General features: G+C 45.2%; 1 protein-coding gene and 1 non-coding gene across 4 annotated transcripts; both read left to right on the top strand.

Annotated features, from left to right (window-relative positions):
- Positions 1–1518: 1518 nt before the first annotated feature.
- RACK1 (receptor for activated C kinase 1) lies at positions 1519–17900 on the top strand. 3 transcript variants are annotated; one of them, XM_086924395.1, is made up of 8 exons: positions 1519–1876; positions 2920–3091; positions 3233–3380; positions 3773–3868; positions 4984–5094; positions 7460–7600; positions 17352–17462; positions 17777–17900. In XM_086924395.1, the coding sequence occupies exons 1-8, from the start codon at positions 1768–1770 to the stop codon at positions 17840–17842; spliced, it is 954 nt and encodes a 317-aa protein (XP_086780521.1). In that variant the 5' UTR covers positions 1519–1767; the 3' UTR covers positions 17843–17900. The 3 variants fall into 3 exon arrangements, with proteins under 3 accessions (XP_086780521.1, XP_086780520.1, XP_086780522.1); XM_086924394.1 differs by having other exon boundaries at positions 1642–1876; positions 3233–3404; XM_086924396.1 differs by having other exon boundaries at positions 1660–1928.
- LOC147717611 (small nucleolar RNA SNORA13) lies at positions 2671–2802 on the top strand. The gene has a single exon (XR_015296259.1). It is a non-coding gene; the product is annotated as a small nucleolar RNA SNORA13 (small nucleolar RNA).
- Positions 17901–20838: the final 2938 nt, after the last annotated feature.

Below are 20838 nucleotides of genomic sequence, written 5' to 3' on the forward strand. Positions count from 1 at the left end.
CGGTTTGGTAAGCATTCGGATTTGTGTATCAATTGGAATAAACCGGTGGCGTTTCCACTGACCCCTTGCACTGTACTGATTGACGTTCCCTACCCTATTGCATGGACGATGGAGCCTACTCGCTATTTGGGGATACAAATTCATACTGACCCAGAGAAGGTGGTCCTTAAGAACTATAAACTCTCAGAATCCATTGACAAATGGATATGTCTGCCAATGTCCTTACTGGGGCAAATCTCACGCCTAAAAATGATAGTACTCCCTCGCTTTTTGTTTCTGTTCGTCAACATACCCATACTAATGCTGAAATCCTTCTTTTGTATGCTACGTTCTCTTCTGATTCACCTAGTCTGGGCCGGTAAGCAGCCACGAGTGAGATGGGAGACACTGGCCCAACCTTATTCCGCCTGTGGATTCCGTGCTCCCAATTTTGAATTATATTACTGTGCCGCACAACAGATGAACGCATTTCATTGGTTGCATGATGCCCCCAACAGTCCACAGCTATTTATTGAAAAGGCGGCAGCGGATCCTCTTACGCTGCCACAGTACCTTGTTGAGGCTCCAGTCAAGCGCTATCACATCATAGACCTGGTGGGTTGCACAAGGAACCTCCTTTGGGGGTCTGCTGAAATCCAGGGACTCATCCCGCTATATTCCCCCAGATTGCCACTGGAAATGTGTGTGTGATTGCCAATGAGGAAAGAGAAGGAGTTCATTTCAGCCATTAATGTAATTGGTATACATATTATGGGCGATTATTTCCAGGATGGGACAGTCAAACAGTGGGACACGTTGCAGGCGAATTTTCAGAATGGTCAGCTTCTCACTAGACTAGCTTCCCACCCGGCCCTACCGCTCTTACCTGCACAGGCTGGGGCTGTTTTCTACTCCGATTCCTTCTCCCTAAACCCTTACAGGCTCATCCCTCCTCCATCTCTCCTTTACTAGACCTCCATTTACTACTACGATCTCCCAATTAACACTTATGGGTTTCTTCCCTCTTCTATCCCTCCATTACACTCCATTCAATCGAGCAGGCTCACATGTCCTCCGCTCAAATTTACTCGTGCCTCCCTATTCTAATACTAACCTCATATATCCCTATACGAATCCATCACTAATGCTTTTCGTTTCCGGAGTATGGTGCTACTACCAGAAAAGCGCTTCAACTCCCCGTCAGGGATAGTAAGTCCTATATAAATACAACTATCGAAATGTGAAAAAGAAACTTCCTGATACTTTGCACACCACTTACGGAAGTACTGTACGTGTCTGGCTTGGATTACGCAAGTGGTTACACAGCGCCGCCATTTTGCTGTACGGATTGAGTTCGTGCTTTCATGCTGCCTTTCCTCTATGCTTAACATTCTAATATTGAATTGCTGTGCAGTGGTATTGTTTGGCAACGTATCTGTAGTAGTGCAGGGTTGCTAACGTATCTATGCGCGGGCGTCGTTAATCGGCTTCCATTCCCGTGCACGTACTTATTATGGCAGGTGTTTGACCGAGAGCTACGCGCCATCTTGTTGTACGGACAAAGGCAAAGGTTCAGCCTTGCTTCTGCTGCACGTGTCACAATGTTGAATATTTGACAGGGCGCAGCCATCTTGTCACCGGTGTCCGCGGCCGCCTTATATCCGCTTCCGCCGGAAGCTCTTTCTTTTGCTCGGCCGCCCGTCTGAGAGAAGGAGCTGTCGGTGCACTCCCCGTGCTCCATCCGACTCCATCCTCCCCGCGCGCCGTCCCTCCTGGCCAGCCGCTGCCATGTCTGAGCAGATGACCCTTCGGGGTACCCTTAAGGGTCACAATGGATGGGTGACGCAAATCGCCACCACCCCGCAGTTCCCCGACATGATCTTGAGTTCTAGCCGGGGTGAGTGGGGCGGGCTGAAGGCCTGCTGGGGAGAACCGATGTCCGCGTTCAAGTAGGTGGGAGAGAGGGCCTCCAATACGTGTGTGTGAAAGTTGAATGCACAATGCAATATGTGGATTGTCCACATCGTGGACTAAAATCTTGCTGTTTGCGCACTGGCTGAATTTTCGTGCTGTGATGGTAGATTGAGCCCTTCGTAAATGCGAATTAATATTACGGCGCACCTCGGTTGGGTAGGGGAGCTGTGGGACCGCAACTACAGTGCGGTTCAGTTAAAGGTTAGAAAGATCGGGCTTGTGTAGAGAAGTAGGTTCTGACCATGCACGTGGAAGTAGGCTTGGTGGTGGACTTGGGGTGTGTAATCTACTTTAAGGAAATGGGTCACCAGGATGTGTTTGAGGGGTCAGGGCGACAGTGAAGCCATGCTTATCAAAGCTGTATGGTGGTGGAACGTGTATCACACTTGCGGGTACTTTGTGAATTGAAATGGCAGGCCGTATAGCAATGTTGGGAGCGGTAATTCCGAGCAGATTACAGCGAGTGAAAAGTGGCGCAAGAAGGGGCATTGTGGGCCAGGGAACGAGCATCTGACAGCCCGTCAAGATGTTTTGATGCCTGAATCGGAGTGTTGAGACAAAGCCTCGACATGTAGGATATCGCAGTAATCAGAACGTGCTGGCTCTAAGCCTACTAGAAGTGCATGGGCTGGTGCAGAGTTGAGTGACGTGTGAGTGGTCTTATTTGGGGCACTGTTACTTTCTTTGTGTACTGGTGTCATAAGTCCGGGTGATATTTGCCTTTGTGTTGCCCATTCGCTCACCTACAGGTGAATGTGGTGTCAGACGAGGCAAACAGTAACTCTTGCATGGCACTATTGGGTGAGTTGCTGCTTGTGCTCCTCCTCCCTGGGCTGTGTAAGGACATAACCACTAACTGTACGAATGCACAATGTTCTTGTTTCAGTTGCACGTATTCACTGGCGTTGTTCGATGTCCTCTGTATGTTTTACTCCTTTCCAACTGCAACTTGGTTTTCTTCCTTAGATAAAAGTGTAATCATGTGGAAACTGACCCGCGACGAGACCAACTATGGCATCCCTCAGCGCGCTCTTCGAGGACACTCTCACTTCGTCAGTGACGTGGTCATTTCCTCGGACGGACAGTTTGCGCTCTCGGGGTCCTGGGATGGCACCTTGAGGTTGTGGGATCTTACTACGTAAGTTATGGGGGAATGTTGTCTCCTCCTCCGGGGTAAGGTCTGTTGACCTGGCTCCTGAAGCCTCTGCATGGCTGCTGCTTGTTATGGGTCCTGTCGGTGTTCGCGGATCGTGGGTAATCTCTCCTTGTTTTCTCCTAGAGGCACCACCACCCGCCGCTTCGTGGGCCACAACAAGGATGTTCTGAGTGTTGCCTTCTCCGCTGATAACCGTCAGATTGTGTCTGGCTCCCGGGATAAGACCATTAAGCTGTGGAACACACTTGGAGTATGCAAGTACACCGTGCAGGTATGCAGCGCGCCGAAGATGGAGGTGAGGGTTAGGAGCAGCGGGTGGCGAGGTAAAGGGAATGTGTGGGTAAGAGGCATCAGGTGGCTTTAAGTGCCCTTCGCCTGCATCTGGGGTGCCCCGCGGCACTTGTCTTCACTTTGTAGTTGCACTTCTCGCAGTCCTTATGATTAGATATGACACGTATCCGGACCTTGTGGTTTGATGACAAGTCCTGCAATTATGATGGGACACAGTGCGAGTGGTTCAGGGGTGGGCGTTCATGGGTAATTTGTAACATGTCTCACTTTGATGCCCTATTGGTGTATACGTTTTGTCCTGTGACCTAAATCATTAATTACTCTGTCCTACTTTCAGTTTGGTTCTCTACTCACACCATGTCTTTCATGCAGGAGGAGAGCCACTCTGAATGGGTTTCCTGTGTCCGCTTCTCGCCAAACAGCAGTAACCCCATCATTGTGTCCTGTGGTTGGGACAAGATGGTCAAGGTGAGTCGGGGTCTTTGGTTCGGACGTGTGAACGCAGCCTGAAAGGAGGTGTTCGGTAGCGAACACACACACGTGTGCGGACGAAGATTGCTAATTAATGTGAAAGCTAACACTTTGTGTCAGAATGTACGGTATAAACGAAGGGGAATGTGTTTTGGTCCACCGTTTACAAGAGTGAGCTATTTAAATGACTGAGCTATGGAGGGGTGTCTGCACGCTTTTGGGCGTTATAAAGGCGTAATAGCTGGCACGTCTGAATTTTGTTCTATTGTGCAATAAAAGTAGATACATTTAGTATCTGTTCAGGTGGCTAGTGGGAATTGTAATTGTTGCAGCTAGTAGTTTCTTTTTCTTCCAAGAGAAGGTAGACTAGCAAAGGCACTATGTTTTGCATTAAATGCCCGCGCCTTGGCTTTCCATTATTTGAGTTTGCTTAATTGTTTCTGCTAAACATTGTTGGTAGAGCTTCTGGGTCCTCTCCATTCTAAAACGAATAAAAAATATGCCTAAAAGCGTTGTTATGGACTACTTTGCATGTCTCTATTCCTTTATGAAAGAGCAGAATACAGTCACTCCCAGGTTGGCCAATAGCTGAAGTAGTCTTCCATGCTTTATGCTGTGGTGAGCAGAAGTAATGTGTGAATGGAACAGACCAGTGGATGAAGATGGCACTGCCATAGCAATATGGCTTCTTTGTCACTTTTCCGGTTTTATTCTGCCACTGGATCCCTAGCCGCCCCACCGTCTGCTTATAGGGTCGACGCTTACACGTGCCTTATCCTCAAGTGAAGAACGGCTGCCTTGGGGTTTGCACTGATGAAACTTTATAAATTGCCTTCCGATTGTCTGTGTGGAAAGCAGAGGCTGTTTCTGAGCAAACTTAATGGCTGTTCTGTTGAGGGCGCACATCTCTGATCAACGTGAAATGGTGTACTCCAGCACCGAGGAGCTTCAGTGCCTTTGCTTTAATAATGGTTACTTAACTTTCTCACTTTGTGAGGCGGGGGGGGGTTGCTGCCTCGGTTATAATATGCCCCTCACTACTTTTCTGTTATTATACATCCATTGTTTTATAGAATGAGAATATTTTAGATGAGTTTTATGTCCTGCCTTAGGTGTGGAACTTGGCTAACTGCAAGCTGAAGACCAACCACATTGGACACACTGGCTTCCTGAACACGGTCACAGTCTCCCCTGACGGCTCGCTTTGTGCCTCTGGCGGAAAGGTAAGTTTAAGCCACCATGCCTTTCTCCTTAGACTAGATTCACGCCCGAGTATGTACTCCGTGCATGAATCCACCCATGCATTCTGAGATCTTTGCAGTGATGAAACCTTACTAATGCCTTCCGAATATTATGTGGATAGCAGAGGCTGTTTCTGAGCAGGAATTACAATGCATATACCCTGGATTTTATAGATCATGTGAAATAACGGTGTGCAAATAGTTATTTGTACACTAATAGCACGTTCGATTGGGTGGCTATGATCTTACCTTCAGTCTCGAGATGTGCATGTGCCAAGCTAAATTCTCCTTATCCCCCATCTTTATACTCGCCACTAAAATGAACACCCTGCCCTACCGAAAAAAAATGTCGGGGAGTAGCTCTTGTGCTCAAGGACGTTTAGAACTGTCTCTCCTGTGACTTATCATTTTTTACTTTTTGAACTTTTATCATATGGTTTAATCTAACATAGCGAATTGCGATTTTGAACATTCTTGAAATACAGCCAACCCTACCCCCACCTCCCATCCTTTGGAGCCCAGCTTAAAGTACTAACATAGTGTATAGAATTACCCCATTGCCCGTCCATCAACTGGAAGTAGTAACACATCAGTTCATCGCCACCTATTTAGCAGATCACGTGATCCCTGCCAGCAACGAGTCCTAACCCACACAAATATCTTCTCTTATTGAAGATGATGAACCTGCTAGGTTTGCCAGACCTCAACCCTTTGAAATCAGTCCCCTCTCCCTCCTAGCGTTACTGAAATGATGAGGTCTCTGAACTACTGAGCCATAGCCAGTGACCTATTGAACAAAGCTGAACCCAGGTTCAGATCCAAACGCAGCCCACCAGGTTTGTCATTGTTGATGGCAACTTGTAAGATTGCCGCCACATCCTGTAAACTTGTCTTTCGAGGTTCAGTTTGCTCACTAATGAGCAGAACCAAGAATGATGTAATCGGGAGCGGAGCCTTGTCCAACTGAGTTAGTAATTGTAGAGCAAGGGGGTCTCGCTTTTCAAGAGGTGTTTTTTTCCTCCCTTCCACCATTTGGTGCTACGAAATGTGTGATGTTTGACAAGGTTATATGATTATACCACGACTTCAGTTACCACGCATGGCTTTACCACGCGAATTTTACCTCGCAAGTGGCTTTACCACGCTGGTATTTACAACGTTGCATTTCTCTACGAGTAGAAACGTCTTACCTGAACGTCTTTGTCCTCGAGCCCTTACTTCCATCCTCCTTTGAAACAAATGTCAAAACACGTACACCGAAATAAAAAAAGGACTGTTTTTTTTGACGTACACGGCACGTCTTTGGGGGAGGCTCTTTCCTCTTTCTTAATTTTTTTCCCGTTTTTTTTGTTAAACTAATCTGCTTGTTTTTTTGGGGGGGGGAGACCCCCCCCAGCCCCCCTCCGAGCCCCCCCCCCCTCCCTCTGCCCCCTCATGCCCACGCTGATCGACTTCAAGGAATACCACGTCTCCCCCCTAGCCCGTGGTAAAGACGTCGTGGAAGGTACCCTGCGTGGAAGGCACCCTGCGTGGTAAGTGTCACGTGGTAAACGTGAGTAGTGGTAATGCCTTCGTGGTAAATGATGTTTCCCGTTTGACAAGTCCTTACATCTGAACCTTCACAAGATATAGTTTACCCAGACACTACGGATATTGAAACTGCCTTTCACTGGCCTTGTGGCATTTAGTAACTAAATAGAATATGGACGGTATAGTGCTGATAATGTGCTGCCTCGGTAACGTTTCAGTGCAGAAAATTAGAATTATTCACGTCCCATTTCAACAATGCCCATTTTTTAAAGGGGTCCTATAATTCCAGCCTTTTGTTCCTTTGCAAAATAGCTTTTTTCCACGCTGCACTACTCGACCTCTGGGTTCCTGTTAAAGAAAACAATGACACTGACAGACCTTTTTTCGAATCGTATTAAGGGGGCTTACCTTATGAGTCGCCAACTTATGCGAAAGCCAGATACATTCAGCTGAAGCTTCCTTGCAGCAGACTCGCTACTTTAAAGAGCAGTCTGAATTACCGTCATTTGCATTAGCCTTAAAGTTACTCCGCTTTTGCTTTTTACCATTTTTGAAACCATTGTGCCTCGTTTTAGATGGTATGTTTTATATAGCACCAACCAATCTAGGGGCAATGGTGCAGTGTCCGATTGAGATTTGACACCTTTTTAACTGGAAAAACCACTTTCATTTTGATTTGCAACAAGTCAAATATTACATGCCTTTTCCTGACTAGTCCTAGGGAAATCAAAGTGTGACATACAAACCTAGATATATGGTCTGTCCCACTTCATAATGTAGCATGCATTTCTCAGCTGATGTTGCTTTTTCTTCTCAGGACGGACAGGCCATGCTGTGGGATCTGAATGAGGGCAAGCACCTGTACACCCTAGATAGTGGAGACACCATCAATGCTTTGTGCTTCAGCCCCAACCGCTACTGGCTGTGTGCGGCCACTGGCCCCAGCATCAAGATTTGGGTAAGTGTGCTAGTGAGAACTGACTTAAAACTTGTATTGTAGACTAGTTACCTAGAGCAGTTACTTGTGTCTTAAGCCTTAGCCCTACTGACACGAATTGTGGTTCTGTTGTGTATACATCATTGTACCACAGATGCTAATCACCCACCCCTGCCATTTGCCCCTAGGAGTTTATGTACCATTTGATCAGTACGTAAAGCAGTGTGGTATTGTAGTACTCCACTTAGATTACAAGCAGACCCCGCATGTTTTTTGGGGGGGGGGGTTACATCTTTTCTTACGTGAGTTCTGTTTAGTCACTGCTTGTATTCATACTAGAATTTCCTGGGTTTGAAGACAAACTGGGTATGTCTCATGCAATATCTATTCAAAATAGCCTAATGGATACTGTACAGATGCTTGGAACACTAGTTTGTTCCTGTGGTCCAGAAACAATGAAGACTACATGGTGGCAGGCACAAATGATGGCCTGTTGGTAATCCCCCACCCCCCGAATTATCTGTAAACGTACACAAACTGGTTAATCTGCTAGTATTGAGCATGGGTGGGCAGAATTGTGGAGTTGTCACTGCAGAATTCTGCGAAGGTATGTGAAAACTCGGCAAGATTCCGCTGAGTTTTGGAAACTGGCAATCTGGCACTTCAAAATTGATTTTTAGCACCAGGACCTCGTTCGGCACTGGAAAATCAACACTAATAGCACCACACAACAGGATACTTCTTTTGAGGTTTCACTTAGGCAGGGCATGCCTTGTCTCTTGACACGCTTGGTCTATAAATGGGCATTCAGCACTCCCATTGCGTGTGTTAAAATTCTTTTAAACCACAAGAAGGATCCTTTCTTTTAATTGGTCAAAAGCTTACATTTGTCAATTTGCTTTTTCGGTCACCGCCTGGAGACTGCCCTTGTTACATGCATTAGTTTACAATGGACATTATAAGTTACTGTCAAGCCTTACTTTTTCTTTTGCCCCTGCTCCTAGCTCAACGTATGCCTGCTTTTCATTCACCCAGTCTTGTGTGTTGCCTTTAGCCCCCACTTACTCATGCCGTTCAAGTTATAAATTCCTGGCTTGTGCAGTTGTCCATGTTTCCCTGCTCAGTGTGCCCCGCGTCCTGTTTTTAGGTCTCGCCTAGACGAAAGCAAAAGCGAAGCTTTTGCTGTCTATGCGAGACAACTTATGTTGCCACTTTTCTGGGAATATTGTGGACATCAGACTGTTACGAGCTTTTTCTGCTGTAGTCAGGCTGTCACGAGCTTCTCCTTTGGAGATTTGACCTCGTGAGCGCGCCTTGACTGCATCTAATGTGCCGTGCGCTTCCTTTAGTCAGTTTCACTTTTTTAGGTCGAGACGACCTATTGCAGTTGAGTCGGCGCTCAACGGAGTCAGGCCTGGGTACGAGCGCCGATTGCACCTCGTGAACGCGCCCCCCCACCCCCCCCCCCCCCCCCCCCCCCCCCCCCCAGCCGTGCACATCTCTTGCTCCACATTCGGCAGCCACTCACAATCACGCGCGCACCCACAGCCACACTCACGGAAGCACACACACACAAACACACACACACACACACACAACCTCCTCCCCTCCGCTCCGCTCCCCTCCCCTCCCCCATACTTACCTGACGATAGTTAGATCTTACCTATTCAGGACTGCAATTGAAGTCCAGAGGGCAATCCCTGAGTGTAGCTTCTCGTTTTCTGTAGCCGCATGCATCCAGAGTAGACTCCCTCTAGTCTCCTAGGGAACTCCTGGGTGAAATCTGGAGCTGCTTACTAGTTTCGGTCGAGCTAGCGCTGGCGATTCCTGTTGGGATAGGGTGTAAAAAAAGGCGTCAGGAGCTGGCCGCGCGCCGACAAGCGCTGTGAGCGTGTACGGCGCCGGCGTCAGCTTCCCTTGCGTTAGCACAGGATCTGTGCACGAGCCAGCCGACAAGCGCAGTGAACGCGTGCGGCGGCGTGCGCTTGTTATATGCAAGCAATGAACACCCTCCTATCCCATGGTTTGGTATTAAGAGCAGCTATAATTGATGTGTAGCAGGACCCTTGGATCTCGGTGCCGCTGCACCAGCTGCACTTTTTATAGGTGTGTCTCTGGAAAGCGGAAACATGCCGAGGAGGACCTAGAAAAGATGAGCCCCTCTCTAAAACCCAAAACCCTCCATCAGCACTCTGCAAGGCAGAACTTTTGAAGACCCACATGTTAGTAATTATTCAAGCAAGGCTGACTGGTAAATATTATTGTGTGTTGGTGGGGTCAGGGCCGAGGGTTATTACAGCAAGTCACAGTACAACACCTTGGAATTGCTTGGGGAAGGCTACCAGTGGTGCTGATACAATTTTCAGAGATGGTGTGCTGGTCTTCGACGTCACTTGCTCTAAGTGCCTTGATTGCTCTTCCTGCGCAGATGATATATACATATCAAATATGTGCACTTCCTAAACAACGCCTCTTTATTTACCTGTGTGTTAGACAACTTGTAGAAAGCCGTGACGTTCTCCTTTCACGTGCACCCCAGAAGCGTGGCACTAGTTAAAAGTACCAAATACCCTAAATAAATAAATCCATATTTGTAAAGCACGAACTGCTCACACTTACGGGTCTTAAGGCGCTGAGGGCCATCGTGGAAACTAGGTGAGCTATTGCCCAGAGTCATGCTGAGCTGAGCTTCCGCCAGAGCCAGGGATCGAACCGTGAACCCTGTGCTCCGAAGTCAGCTGCGCCACACCCTAAGCATACTGTGAGAAACGAATAGTAAACATGGCTCTCCTATTACCATGGGCAGCAGCACTTAGGCGAAGTTGCCGACAGTCTGTACTGAAGGTACGCCTTTTCATTGTCACTTTTCCATCTGAACTCCATCAATAATTTATGGGGCTCAGCAGCGACCTATAACCCCCACTTCAGGCGCTATTGGGGTTGTAATGCCCACATAGTTCTTTTGCACTCCTCGATGTCACTGAAGATAGGCACGTCACGTGTGTGTTCTCAAGACTCGTTCGCCAGAAGTGCTAGGTATGTTCAAGGTTTTTGCCTGTCTGTGTTGGGAATATGTCTGTATATGTAGTGTGCGTGCACAAAAGAGTAGCCATCAATAATGCAATAAGTTCCGTGGAATCGGGTTCTAGGGTAAGAGTGGACCACGTGCCCAAATTAGCAGTTGTTTTCTTACTTCCACACCAGGGAGTGTGTTAGCTGGAGAGGACAGTTTTCTGTCTGCGCCACTCTGCATGCTGGTTGCACGCGAGCGGCTGTTTATATATAAATGGGGGTGTTTCCAAGCCCAAGCTTGGATATGAGAAAAGTGAAGTGTGCCCGTTGGTGCGCCCGCACTGGTTAAGTGTGACAGTGCATGGACGTTGTGTGTGCGGTAATATGGATGTATGTTCCCGTACACACTGCTTTCTCAGTTCATTTTCCCAGACAATATGGATTTCGTTCACATGCTCTCGCCACCTCATTATTATTTTCGCGCTCGTTAGGAAGCAGAGGTCTGTTCGTGGCTCCTGACAGTACTCAGCGGCCATATCTGCACCAGTCACTGTACAGTGACACGTCCCCAGTCCCAAGCAGATAGAAGGCTGGGAATACAAGGGGAAATCTGTGCTTAGCATAGTGTCCCACACACCTGGTAGTTTGCTGCCTCTGTCGGATATATAATACAACAAATGACAATACACCTACAATAGCTTTGTCAATGGTTGTTCGGTGAATGTTGAGTTCCGTGTAGCCCTAGCACCATTTGGTGTCCACCATATCAGATTCTTCTGAATATTTGGGGCACGTGTTGATATTTGTGTTCAGACCCTGAAAGGATGGGGTCAGCCTGTGAGCCCATTCAACCCTAGGCCTCTCTCATTAGGTGGGAACAGACTCCAGGCACATTTTAGAATCTCTTCCTGAACTGTCGCATGCAAGGAAGCTGCATTCTGCTTGCATTCCAGGTACATGGATGCATACATCCCCTCCCCCCACCACCACAGAAAATGCTGTGGGGTATTGTAGGGGACGAGGGCAATTGGGGGTCCTTATTTGGTTTCAATCATGGAATTCACCACATCGCCTGTTTGTATTTCGAAACAGGCAGGCAGGACTCCGGCATTTGTCTGTGGGGACGCGCAATGGATTGAACGTTCCGCCTGCTCTATATGTCCTTTTCTTTTTCTGAGAATGTGCTCTAGGCATGTAGAAACTATACTGACCTCTTTACACAGGACGTAAACAGGGAGTTATAGCCATGCTCCTTGGTTCAGTTACATTGCTGTTCTCGAGTAAAACACTGTCTCGAGCTTGGAAATGGGCCAGGTCCCTTGGGTTTGGAATACGACAAAACAAACCGTCGAACACGTGATGGACTTGTGCACTACGTGTCAGTAATTGGGCAGAAATACAGAGCATAGTGTGCCTGGGAAAGTGCATGCGTGTCCCGACATCGTACATATCAACCTGTATGTGTGCGCTTGTGAAAGAGCAAGATAGAAAGGGAGGGAAGGGGAAAGAGGCAAAGGGAGAGTGAGGAAATGAAGAAATGAGACCAGGAAACTAAACAGAAGGAAAGGGGAGAGAAAAGACGGCATTTAAGATGAAAGGAAGAGATAAACAAGCATTGAAAATGCAACAGGTCTTGCCTTTGGTTAAGTCAAAGCCATTTGCTTTGCTAATGGTATTGTATAGCAAAGCAGATGGCTTTAACTTAACAAAAGGCGAGACCTATTGCATTTTCAATGCTTGTCATTTCAAAGTGCAGGCGTCAATGTGTCTGGTAGTTGTTCATGTGGAGTGCCTTCTGAGTTCGTGAGCGCGCCTTGACTGCATCTAATGTGTGGCTTTTTTTTTCAACGTGGCCCTGGCGCTTGCTTCAGTCAGTTTCGCTTTTAAGGTGCAGGCGTCAATGGGTCTGGTACTTGTTTTATTTCCATTTAATGCTCTTTGGAACAACAATTTTATATTACTTGTGTGTATTACCACTGGCCAGAATTTCAAAGACTTATATTCACGCAGGTGAAATAATACTATTGTGATTAGGGCCGATTTTTGGAGTCTGACCGTTCAGAGTGCAGCTTCAGAGTGCAGCTTCAGAGTGCAGCTTCAGAGTGCAGCTTCAGAGTGCAGAGTGGAGCTTCAGAGTGTCAAGAGCAATGCCAATAGCTCTAACTTTAACAAAGGCAAAACCATTGCATTGTAAATGCTTGTTATTTTACCGAATCACATGCTCATGCTGCTGCCTGGTTTGTCTACATGCACACAGGCAGAATCACTCGGTACAAAATGGCTCCTGTTCACTCGTCAGTACGGTCTTGCGCCGCCCCACCTTCCCCCTGCCAAATACATTCATTCCAAATACTGCTTATTTTCGTATCAGACTGACTTCTCACATCTGGGATAGCAGGGGCACCTTCCACAGTGATTAGTGCTTCACAAAAAATAATTCTCGGCTAGCGCTCAGAAGCCTTGAAGCTTTGATTGAATGACACTGCAGTTTGATGCCCCGCTCGTTTTTTGATGCTATGCGTTCCAGACACTGATTTTATTAAGACTCACTTGGAGCTCTAAACTGTCACTTGATCTTTCTTTGGGTCATTTCGTTTGCCCGGAAGGACTAACATCTGTGAAACCCTCTTCTTTTATAGTTTGAGCATCGTCTTCGTTTAGCAGGATAACATTATACATTTGAAAATACAAATATCCAGGAAGAGCAGAGAGCAAATCTCCGCGATGTTGGGCATTCTCCTATCATAAAGGAAGCGTGTTGGTGGGACCTGTGGCATCTAACGCATCATTTAACCCTATATGCGTGGGCACCTACCACAATAATGTATAGGATGAGTTTGTTCCGTTCCCGTTTTTAATTTGATGTAAAACTCAAATCACTGCACACTCTCTACTACACACTCTCTACTACAGTCACTACTCTCTACTACACACTCCCTACTACAGTCACTACTCTCTACTACACATTCTGCTACACACTCTCTACTACAGTCACTACTCTCTGCTACGCACTCTACTCTCTACTACACACTCTACTACACACTACTACACACTCTCTACTACAGTCACTACTCTCTGCTACGGACTCTACTCTCTACTACACACTCTACTACAGTCGCTACTCTCTACTACACACTGTACTACACACTACTACAGTCACTACTCTCTACTACACACTACTACACACTCTCTACTACAGTCACTACTCTCTACTACACACTCACTACACACTCACTACTCTCTTCGACACACTCTATACTAGACACTCTCTACTACACACTATCTACTACAGTCACTACTCTCTACTACACACTACTACACACTCTCTACTACAGTCACTACTCTCTACTACACACTCACTACTACAGCCACTACTCTCTTCGACACACTCTATACTAGACACTCTCTACTACACACTATCTACTACAGTCACTACTTACTACACTCTCTACTACACACTCTACTACACACTCACTAGTCTCTACTGCTCACTCTCTACTACACACTCTCTACTACACACTCTCTACTACACACTCACTACTCTCTACTACACACTCACTACTCTCTACTACACACTCACTACTCTCTACTACACACTCACTACTCTCTACTACACACTCACTACTCTCTACTACACACTCACTACTCTCTACTACACACTCACTACTCTCTACTACACACTCACTACTCTCTACTACACACTCACTACTCTCTACTACTCACTTACTACTCTCTACTACTCTCTACTACTCTCTACTACTCTCTACTACTCTCTACTACTCTCTACTACTCTCTACTACTCTCTACTACTCTCTACTACTCTCTACTACTCTCTACTACTCTCTCTACTACTCTCTCTACTACTACTCTCTCTACTACTCTCTCTACTACTACTCTCTCTACTACTCTCTCTACTACTCACTCTCTACTACTCACTCTCTACTGCTCATGACAATGCCATTTATTTATCTGTTTCCAAAACCAACACATAAAACATTTGTCATTTACAATGCCAAAAGCGCTAACTTTTGCAAAGGCGAGACCGTTGCATTGTAAATGCTTGTTAATTCACTGTCTGCTTTCCATTCAGCGTATGTCCGTATCATGTTGCCATAAGCTCTCCTCCCTTTGACCACCTTCTAACTCCTGGGCAGTTGAGACCTGAGGCAATACCATGTTGCGCAATCCCTCGTGCTTTACCGTTGAGCGTGTGCTTTACCGTTGAGCGTGTCCGTGCCTCGGGCAAGCTGACATCTGTGCATGTACCATGTAAGCCATTGCTCTCAACTTGGGCTGCTTCACCAACGGGTAAAGCGACTCGTTTTTTTATGTATAGCGGCAGCATGATACATTTAAGTGTAACAGTTCACCACAACACCCTATAGTTATCAATAGTGTTCAGCTCAGGCCTCCAGACTTGTGTGATAACTTGTGCCAAATTTCGGCAATCGCTAGCTGATAAACTATCGTACCCAAACAACTGGAAAACCTTCAATCAATCTCCGTAGCTGAGATTGCAAAAATGATTTCCAGCTCCACTCCCTCATCTCGCGCCTCAGACCCCATTCCTGTCCAGCTGGTCAAAAAGCTTTCTCACCCTAGCCCCGATCCGGACTAAGATTATAAATAGCTCCCTGAGAACTGAAGTCATGCAGGACTGTCTCAATCGGCCAAGTCACACCCCTATTAAAACAAGCACTGGTGTTGCCAATAGGTCTCGCAGTAGGAAAGTTGAAGCTATTACAATTGCAAATAACAATGCCTTTTTTTGTTTTCATTTATAAAAAAAAATAAAGGGCTTTGTCATTTACAAAAGCAATAGCTCCAACTTTCCTACTGCAAGACCTATTGGCAACGCCAGTGCTTGTTAGCCATGTTGCACAATAGTGCAGCGTTTTTTTTTAACTTGCAGGCACGTTGTGTGCCACTTTGCTAAAAAAAAATTATGCTCAACCTTTGTATGTAGGAATAGGTAGGAGTGGGGAAATGGATAAGGCGCTACTGCCGGAACTGGGGAGAAGGTTCCAGTGACGGCATTGCCTCAACATCCTGTGATTCTGGGCAAACCCCAGTAGGGCCCCAATAGGGCTCGCCTATTAAATCCCTGCGGGATATTAATAGGCGAGCCCTAAAAAAAGAACAGGCTCTGACACAATTTGAACAACTTCAGACCAGTCTCCAATCTCCCTCCTAGCTAAAATCCTGGAAGGATGTGTTCTCTTTTACTCGCCCAAAACATGGACTCCCAGCAACTTTTTAGACCCTCGCCAATAATGCTTCAGAGAAGGTTGCAACCCAGACGGCGATCCTGAACGTCAGACTATCCACAAATCACTAAGACAATGACACATGCTATCTTCTCATACTCTTGGACTTATCCGGCAGCCTTAGATGCAGGTTAACCACAAATTACTCATTAAGGCACTCCAAGAAAGGGTAGGAGCAGATTAGGTGGTCCTACAGTGGGTCACCTCTTTTCTACAGAACCGCACCCAAAGAATAAAAGAATAACTTCGTGTCTGACCTACACTCTGTGAGGAGGGGGTACCCCAAGGATCAGTTCTCACTGCAACTTTTCAACATCTACATGGAACCTCCTCACCTCCGTTCTCAAAAGTATCATCTCCTTCCACCTTCATGCGGACAACACCCATATCCATCTCAACCTCCATTGACTACATTCAAAGACCAAACAACACTCTTAAGAAGTCCAACACTCTGGGCCCGATTCACAGAACTAACTTGGGACCAAATCCTAAATTTACTACCATTTCGGTATTCACAGAAGGTAGGAGTCCTAACTGTCTTCTGTGAATATCGAAAGTCTTAAAGTTAGGATTTTTCTCAGTTAGGACTCCTAACTTCTCCTAAACGGAGAAAATCCCAACTTTAAGACTTTCGATATTCACAGAAGGCATTTAGGAGTCCTAAAGTTAGGAATCCTAACTTTAAAATTTTTCTTGTTCTGCTTCGCATTTTTAATCTTGAGGAAGAGTTAGTATGTTTAGCTTTAAATAACCATATACTTTGTGAAAAGCTGTTTATTACAACATGTGTGTACAAACCGGACGCTTTATTACCGCATATGAGGATAATATTCTGCATTGCTAAACACTTAAAATTTCTCAGACCACTGGGCTCGAACCCAAAACACAAGACTTTCATTTACAAAGCAAATAGCTCGAACTCTCTTACATTCAAAACCTATTTCAAATGCTTGTTTTGCTACTCGTGTGGAATTTTCTACCTGAGCAGCAGCTCTCTGGCCGAACGATCATGACTGGCTACTTTTGTGGGGGCAAATCTCAGAGGGTGCCCTCCCAGCAACTGAAAATCGCACTATGGTATGCTAAAAATCAAATCTTCGTCTTTTGGCTGAATTTGGCAGGAACTTCACCTTAAATATTTATCACCCGCCCCTAGTTTTGAGTGGGTTTTCCTAGTTTACGAGGAGGGGGTGCGGGGGGGGTGAGTGCATAGTTTGTAAGGAAGGCCTGCTAGTTTGTGGGTTTTTTTTTTTTTTTTTTTTTTTTTTTTGTTACTGTGATAAAGCGTCACATGCCATCTGTTCCTAAAAACCTGCATTTACATTGAAGTTTTCGGGTTGAGTCCTACACTACTTGTACTGGACACCAAATTGCTTTCAATTGAGTATGCCTTCTGCTGCTCAACTGTTCTAACTTATGATCTTGAGCTTTCAGATCAACTTAACCTTATATATCCAACATCTTAACCTGCATCTTATGTTTTTTCCCTGCAGGATCTGGAGGGGAAGATTATTGTGGACGAACTGAAGCAGGAAGTGATCAGCAACAGTAGCAAAGCTGAACCGCCTCAATGTACCTCGCTGGCATGGTCTGCAGATGGGCAGGTAAAAAAAAATGCTTGCTTTTGCTTGCTACTGGGTTGTATTTAAGATCACATCTTGTTTCTATGTTTAAAATACTGATGTGACGACAACTACTTTTCCCGGGCCTCTACTGTGACAGATCAGGCATGTACATTCTCCTCTTCCACCTGCACTTGTCAGTGATTTATCGACTTATTCTGTGCTGTGGCTGATCTTCTGATGGGACCGAGAATGGGGTGAATTAATGAATTGACAAGCTGCAATCTGTATTGTAGAATCTGCTGCTTTGTGTTAATTTTGCTTAACGCTAATCTACCCATTCTTTTCTTTTACAGACTTTGTTTGCTGGCTACACGGATAACCTCATCAGAGTGTGGCAGGTCACCATTGGGACGCGATAAATATGCAGCTAAAAATATGCCTTTATTTCTGATCAGAAAAATAAAAAAATGAAAAGATTTTGGTTTGTGGTGCAGTGTTTGAACTGGGACTTAGTGCCTTTGATAGCAAATTAAAATCACTTAAAGAGCCAACTGACCAAGTATATAGTACATCAGACCCAATAAAATGTTTATTTGTAGAGCGCATCAATCGCCCGTGGGGATATCTGGTGCTGGAGCAGGTGAGTAGGCATATGATGCCCACTGAGTTATATGAAGAGCCAAGTCTTAATCTTCCTGCAGAACTGAGTGAGAGGAAGCATTGATGTGCGTTGCAAGAAAAATCGTCCGCCTTTGTTTTCGTGAATACGGGGGGGTGAACGAGTGGGCTAGAGCATAAATGACTGCTTTGCTGGTGGAACTGTATGAAGCTGGGGTATGTTAGTCCAATATTGTGTATGGCATTGCATGTGTAGTTTTGAATTGGCTGTGTGTGCAGTGCAGAAGGTATGTTGGTTCAATATGGTGTATGGCATTGCATGTGTAGTTTTGAATTGGCTGTGTTGTGCAGTGCAGAAGGTCTGGTATAAGACCTGCTGCAACGTTCTGGATGGTCTAGAGTTTTTGAAAAGACTGCTTGGAAATTCCGGATTGTGGTGCATTTCCATGGTCTAGCTTGCTTGAAATGAGTGACTGGGTGATGGTCTGTTTGTTCTGTGGCAGCCACTTAAAGATTTTACGTAGCCCGCAGGAGGGGTTTACTGCATTGATTAGTGTTATAGTTTGTCTAGGATGAGCCCCAGATTTAGGCGAATGTAGGTGTTGGTCTAGCTTCAATGACCACCAGGGGGAGTTTTGTTTCCGAAGATCAGAACTTATCTCATCGGCATGTAGCTTCAGCCTGTTCTCATCTAGTCTGCTCCATGGTCCTAAAGTTGTTCCTGGAGGTGGTTGACTTCGGCGTGACATGTAAATGCCTTGGGGTTGGATGTGTGGTCCTTAACAATATACTAGTACATAGCATTCTACTGCATGTAGCACATGGCCTCAAACTATGCTAAGGAATAAACCCAGTGCTGGGATTAGGAGTTATGGCACAAGACTACAATGCTGGTGTTTAGTCTGGCTACTGCAGGTTTGGTTTCAGTCTGGGATGTAACTGCGTATGTGGGGCGATCGCAGGTGAGTTGTGAGGCAACAGGTATTTGTGTATATTGTGACCTCTTGGTGCTTTTAGTTTTGTGTGGAGTGTATACCACTTGGGCTGTCCGGAGAGGTTTGAGACATGTAGACTTGAAAAACTAAAACTGTAGAAGTTCTGAGCACTAAGGTGCTACTACATGTTTTCTACACCAAGAATGCTATTTGACGGCAGGATTAAAATCTGCACTCTGGCAGATTTGAGGGGATTCTGCTGGTCGGGAGTTATTTGCAGCGCTTGGTCACATGATTGATGTGCAGAGCAGTTAAATAAAAATGATCTTGAACAATTGTGAATGTATTACATTTCTGTCTGTGTATAGTCTCCCACCTGAAGTTGGTGGGTCATGATTAAGGTTTCCAGCTTTCGGTTTTACTTATTTGTACAGATCAATGCAGACAATCTATTTCCTGCCTGTATACCTTTTTAAAGCAGAAAAATTGGTAAAATATTGCTTCTTGGGAGTCCGTCACCAACTTGTAATCTGATGGACATCCTGTGAATTTAAAAACTAGATGAGATTCCCTTAAAAGCAGGCATATGAAAATATATTTCTATACAATGCTAATTGGAGTACACCTGTTGGTGTACTGTTTTGTTATATTAGGAGTTAAATAAACGTGGGAACTATTTTGCACCATAAAATTCATCTAAATACTATTAAAATACAAGTGTTTACGTATGATAACCAATCCACATGCCTGTAATATCGGCGAAAATTTAATGAATATTGCATCCAATTTAATGCGTGATGATGCAAAGCTGTGTGCATTGCTGACAACGTGAGGAGACCTCCATGTGAAACGTAAAGAACACCCGGTACATAGTGAAAATTGTGTTTGAACATATTCATAGAAACAAGCTAAGTTTATTTCATAATGTAGATCCAAAATCAGTGAACCAAGTATCCATCTTAAAAGCGACTACCCATTTTTCACATGACTGTATATTGATAAGAAAATAGACCTAAGTGACAATTTTGTTTGGAAAAGTTTAATGGTGCTGTTGAAACCATGAACACTTTCTATAATGGATGGATCGACAATCTAGTTCTTAAAACCCGATAACATTTGCCATTTTCAAGGCTACAGCACCTGTATTTTCCAGCCTTATGTAATGACCATACTTGAAACGAGCAGATCTAGTAGTTTGACCTGATGCATCTGATCATAAGATACAGGAATAAGGTCCCACTTTTACAAGCAACCCAATATCTATTTGAAAATGCTTCATAAACCTCTGATTCTGGTTGATCAACCAACCTACAATAATATAAATATTTGAAGTGAGCAGACTTTGGCAAATATCCATGAAATAACAGATTAGTCAATCAGATGAATCGTACGCCTTCAAAAGTATATCTAGTGATGCACCACGAACTTCCTGTATGTAGCTGGATCATTTTACATGAAACCCTTCCACTTTTTCCCCACTGGTAACATTGGTGTCAACTAAAATATCGGCCCAGTCACTACGATCAAGCAGTTCTAAAAGTTAAAGGAATGGCATTTCAATTTGTAATGCTCCCATGACTGCAGTTTTGCATTCTCCATACAATTCAAGTAATCACTGTAATTGTTTAGCTGTTGCATAGACTGATCACATCACACAGTAGTCTGATTAGGATTAATTGTGGCAAGTGTATGCTATAAAACATCAAAGCAGTGCCGTAGCATATGAGAATTTATTTACTTTTTTTAATCAAGGTAGCCGTACACTATGGCTTTTTGTGACAACCACTTCTGTTGGAGTGGAAATCAGTCCAACTGGTGTGGCTTATATTGGTTTGATTATGGAGATCAAGAGTTTGAATCCT

This window comes from Lissotriton vulgaris, chromosome 5, assembly GCF_964263255.1.
Source record: "Lissotriton vulgaris chromosome 5, aLisVul1.2, whole genome shotgun sequence".
Taxonomy (NCBI): Eukaryota; Metazoa; Chordata; class Amphibia; order Caudata; family Salamandridae; genus Lissotriton; species Lissotriton vulgaris.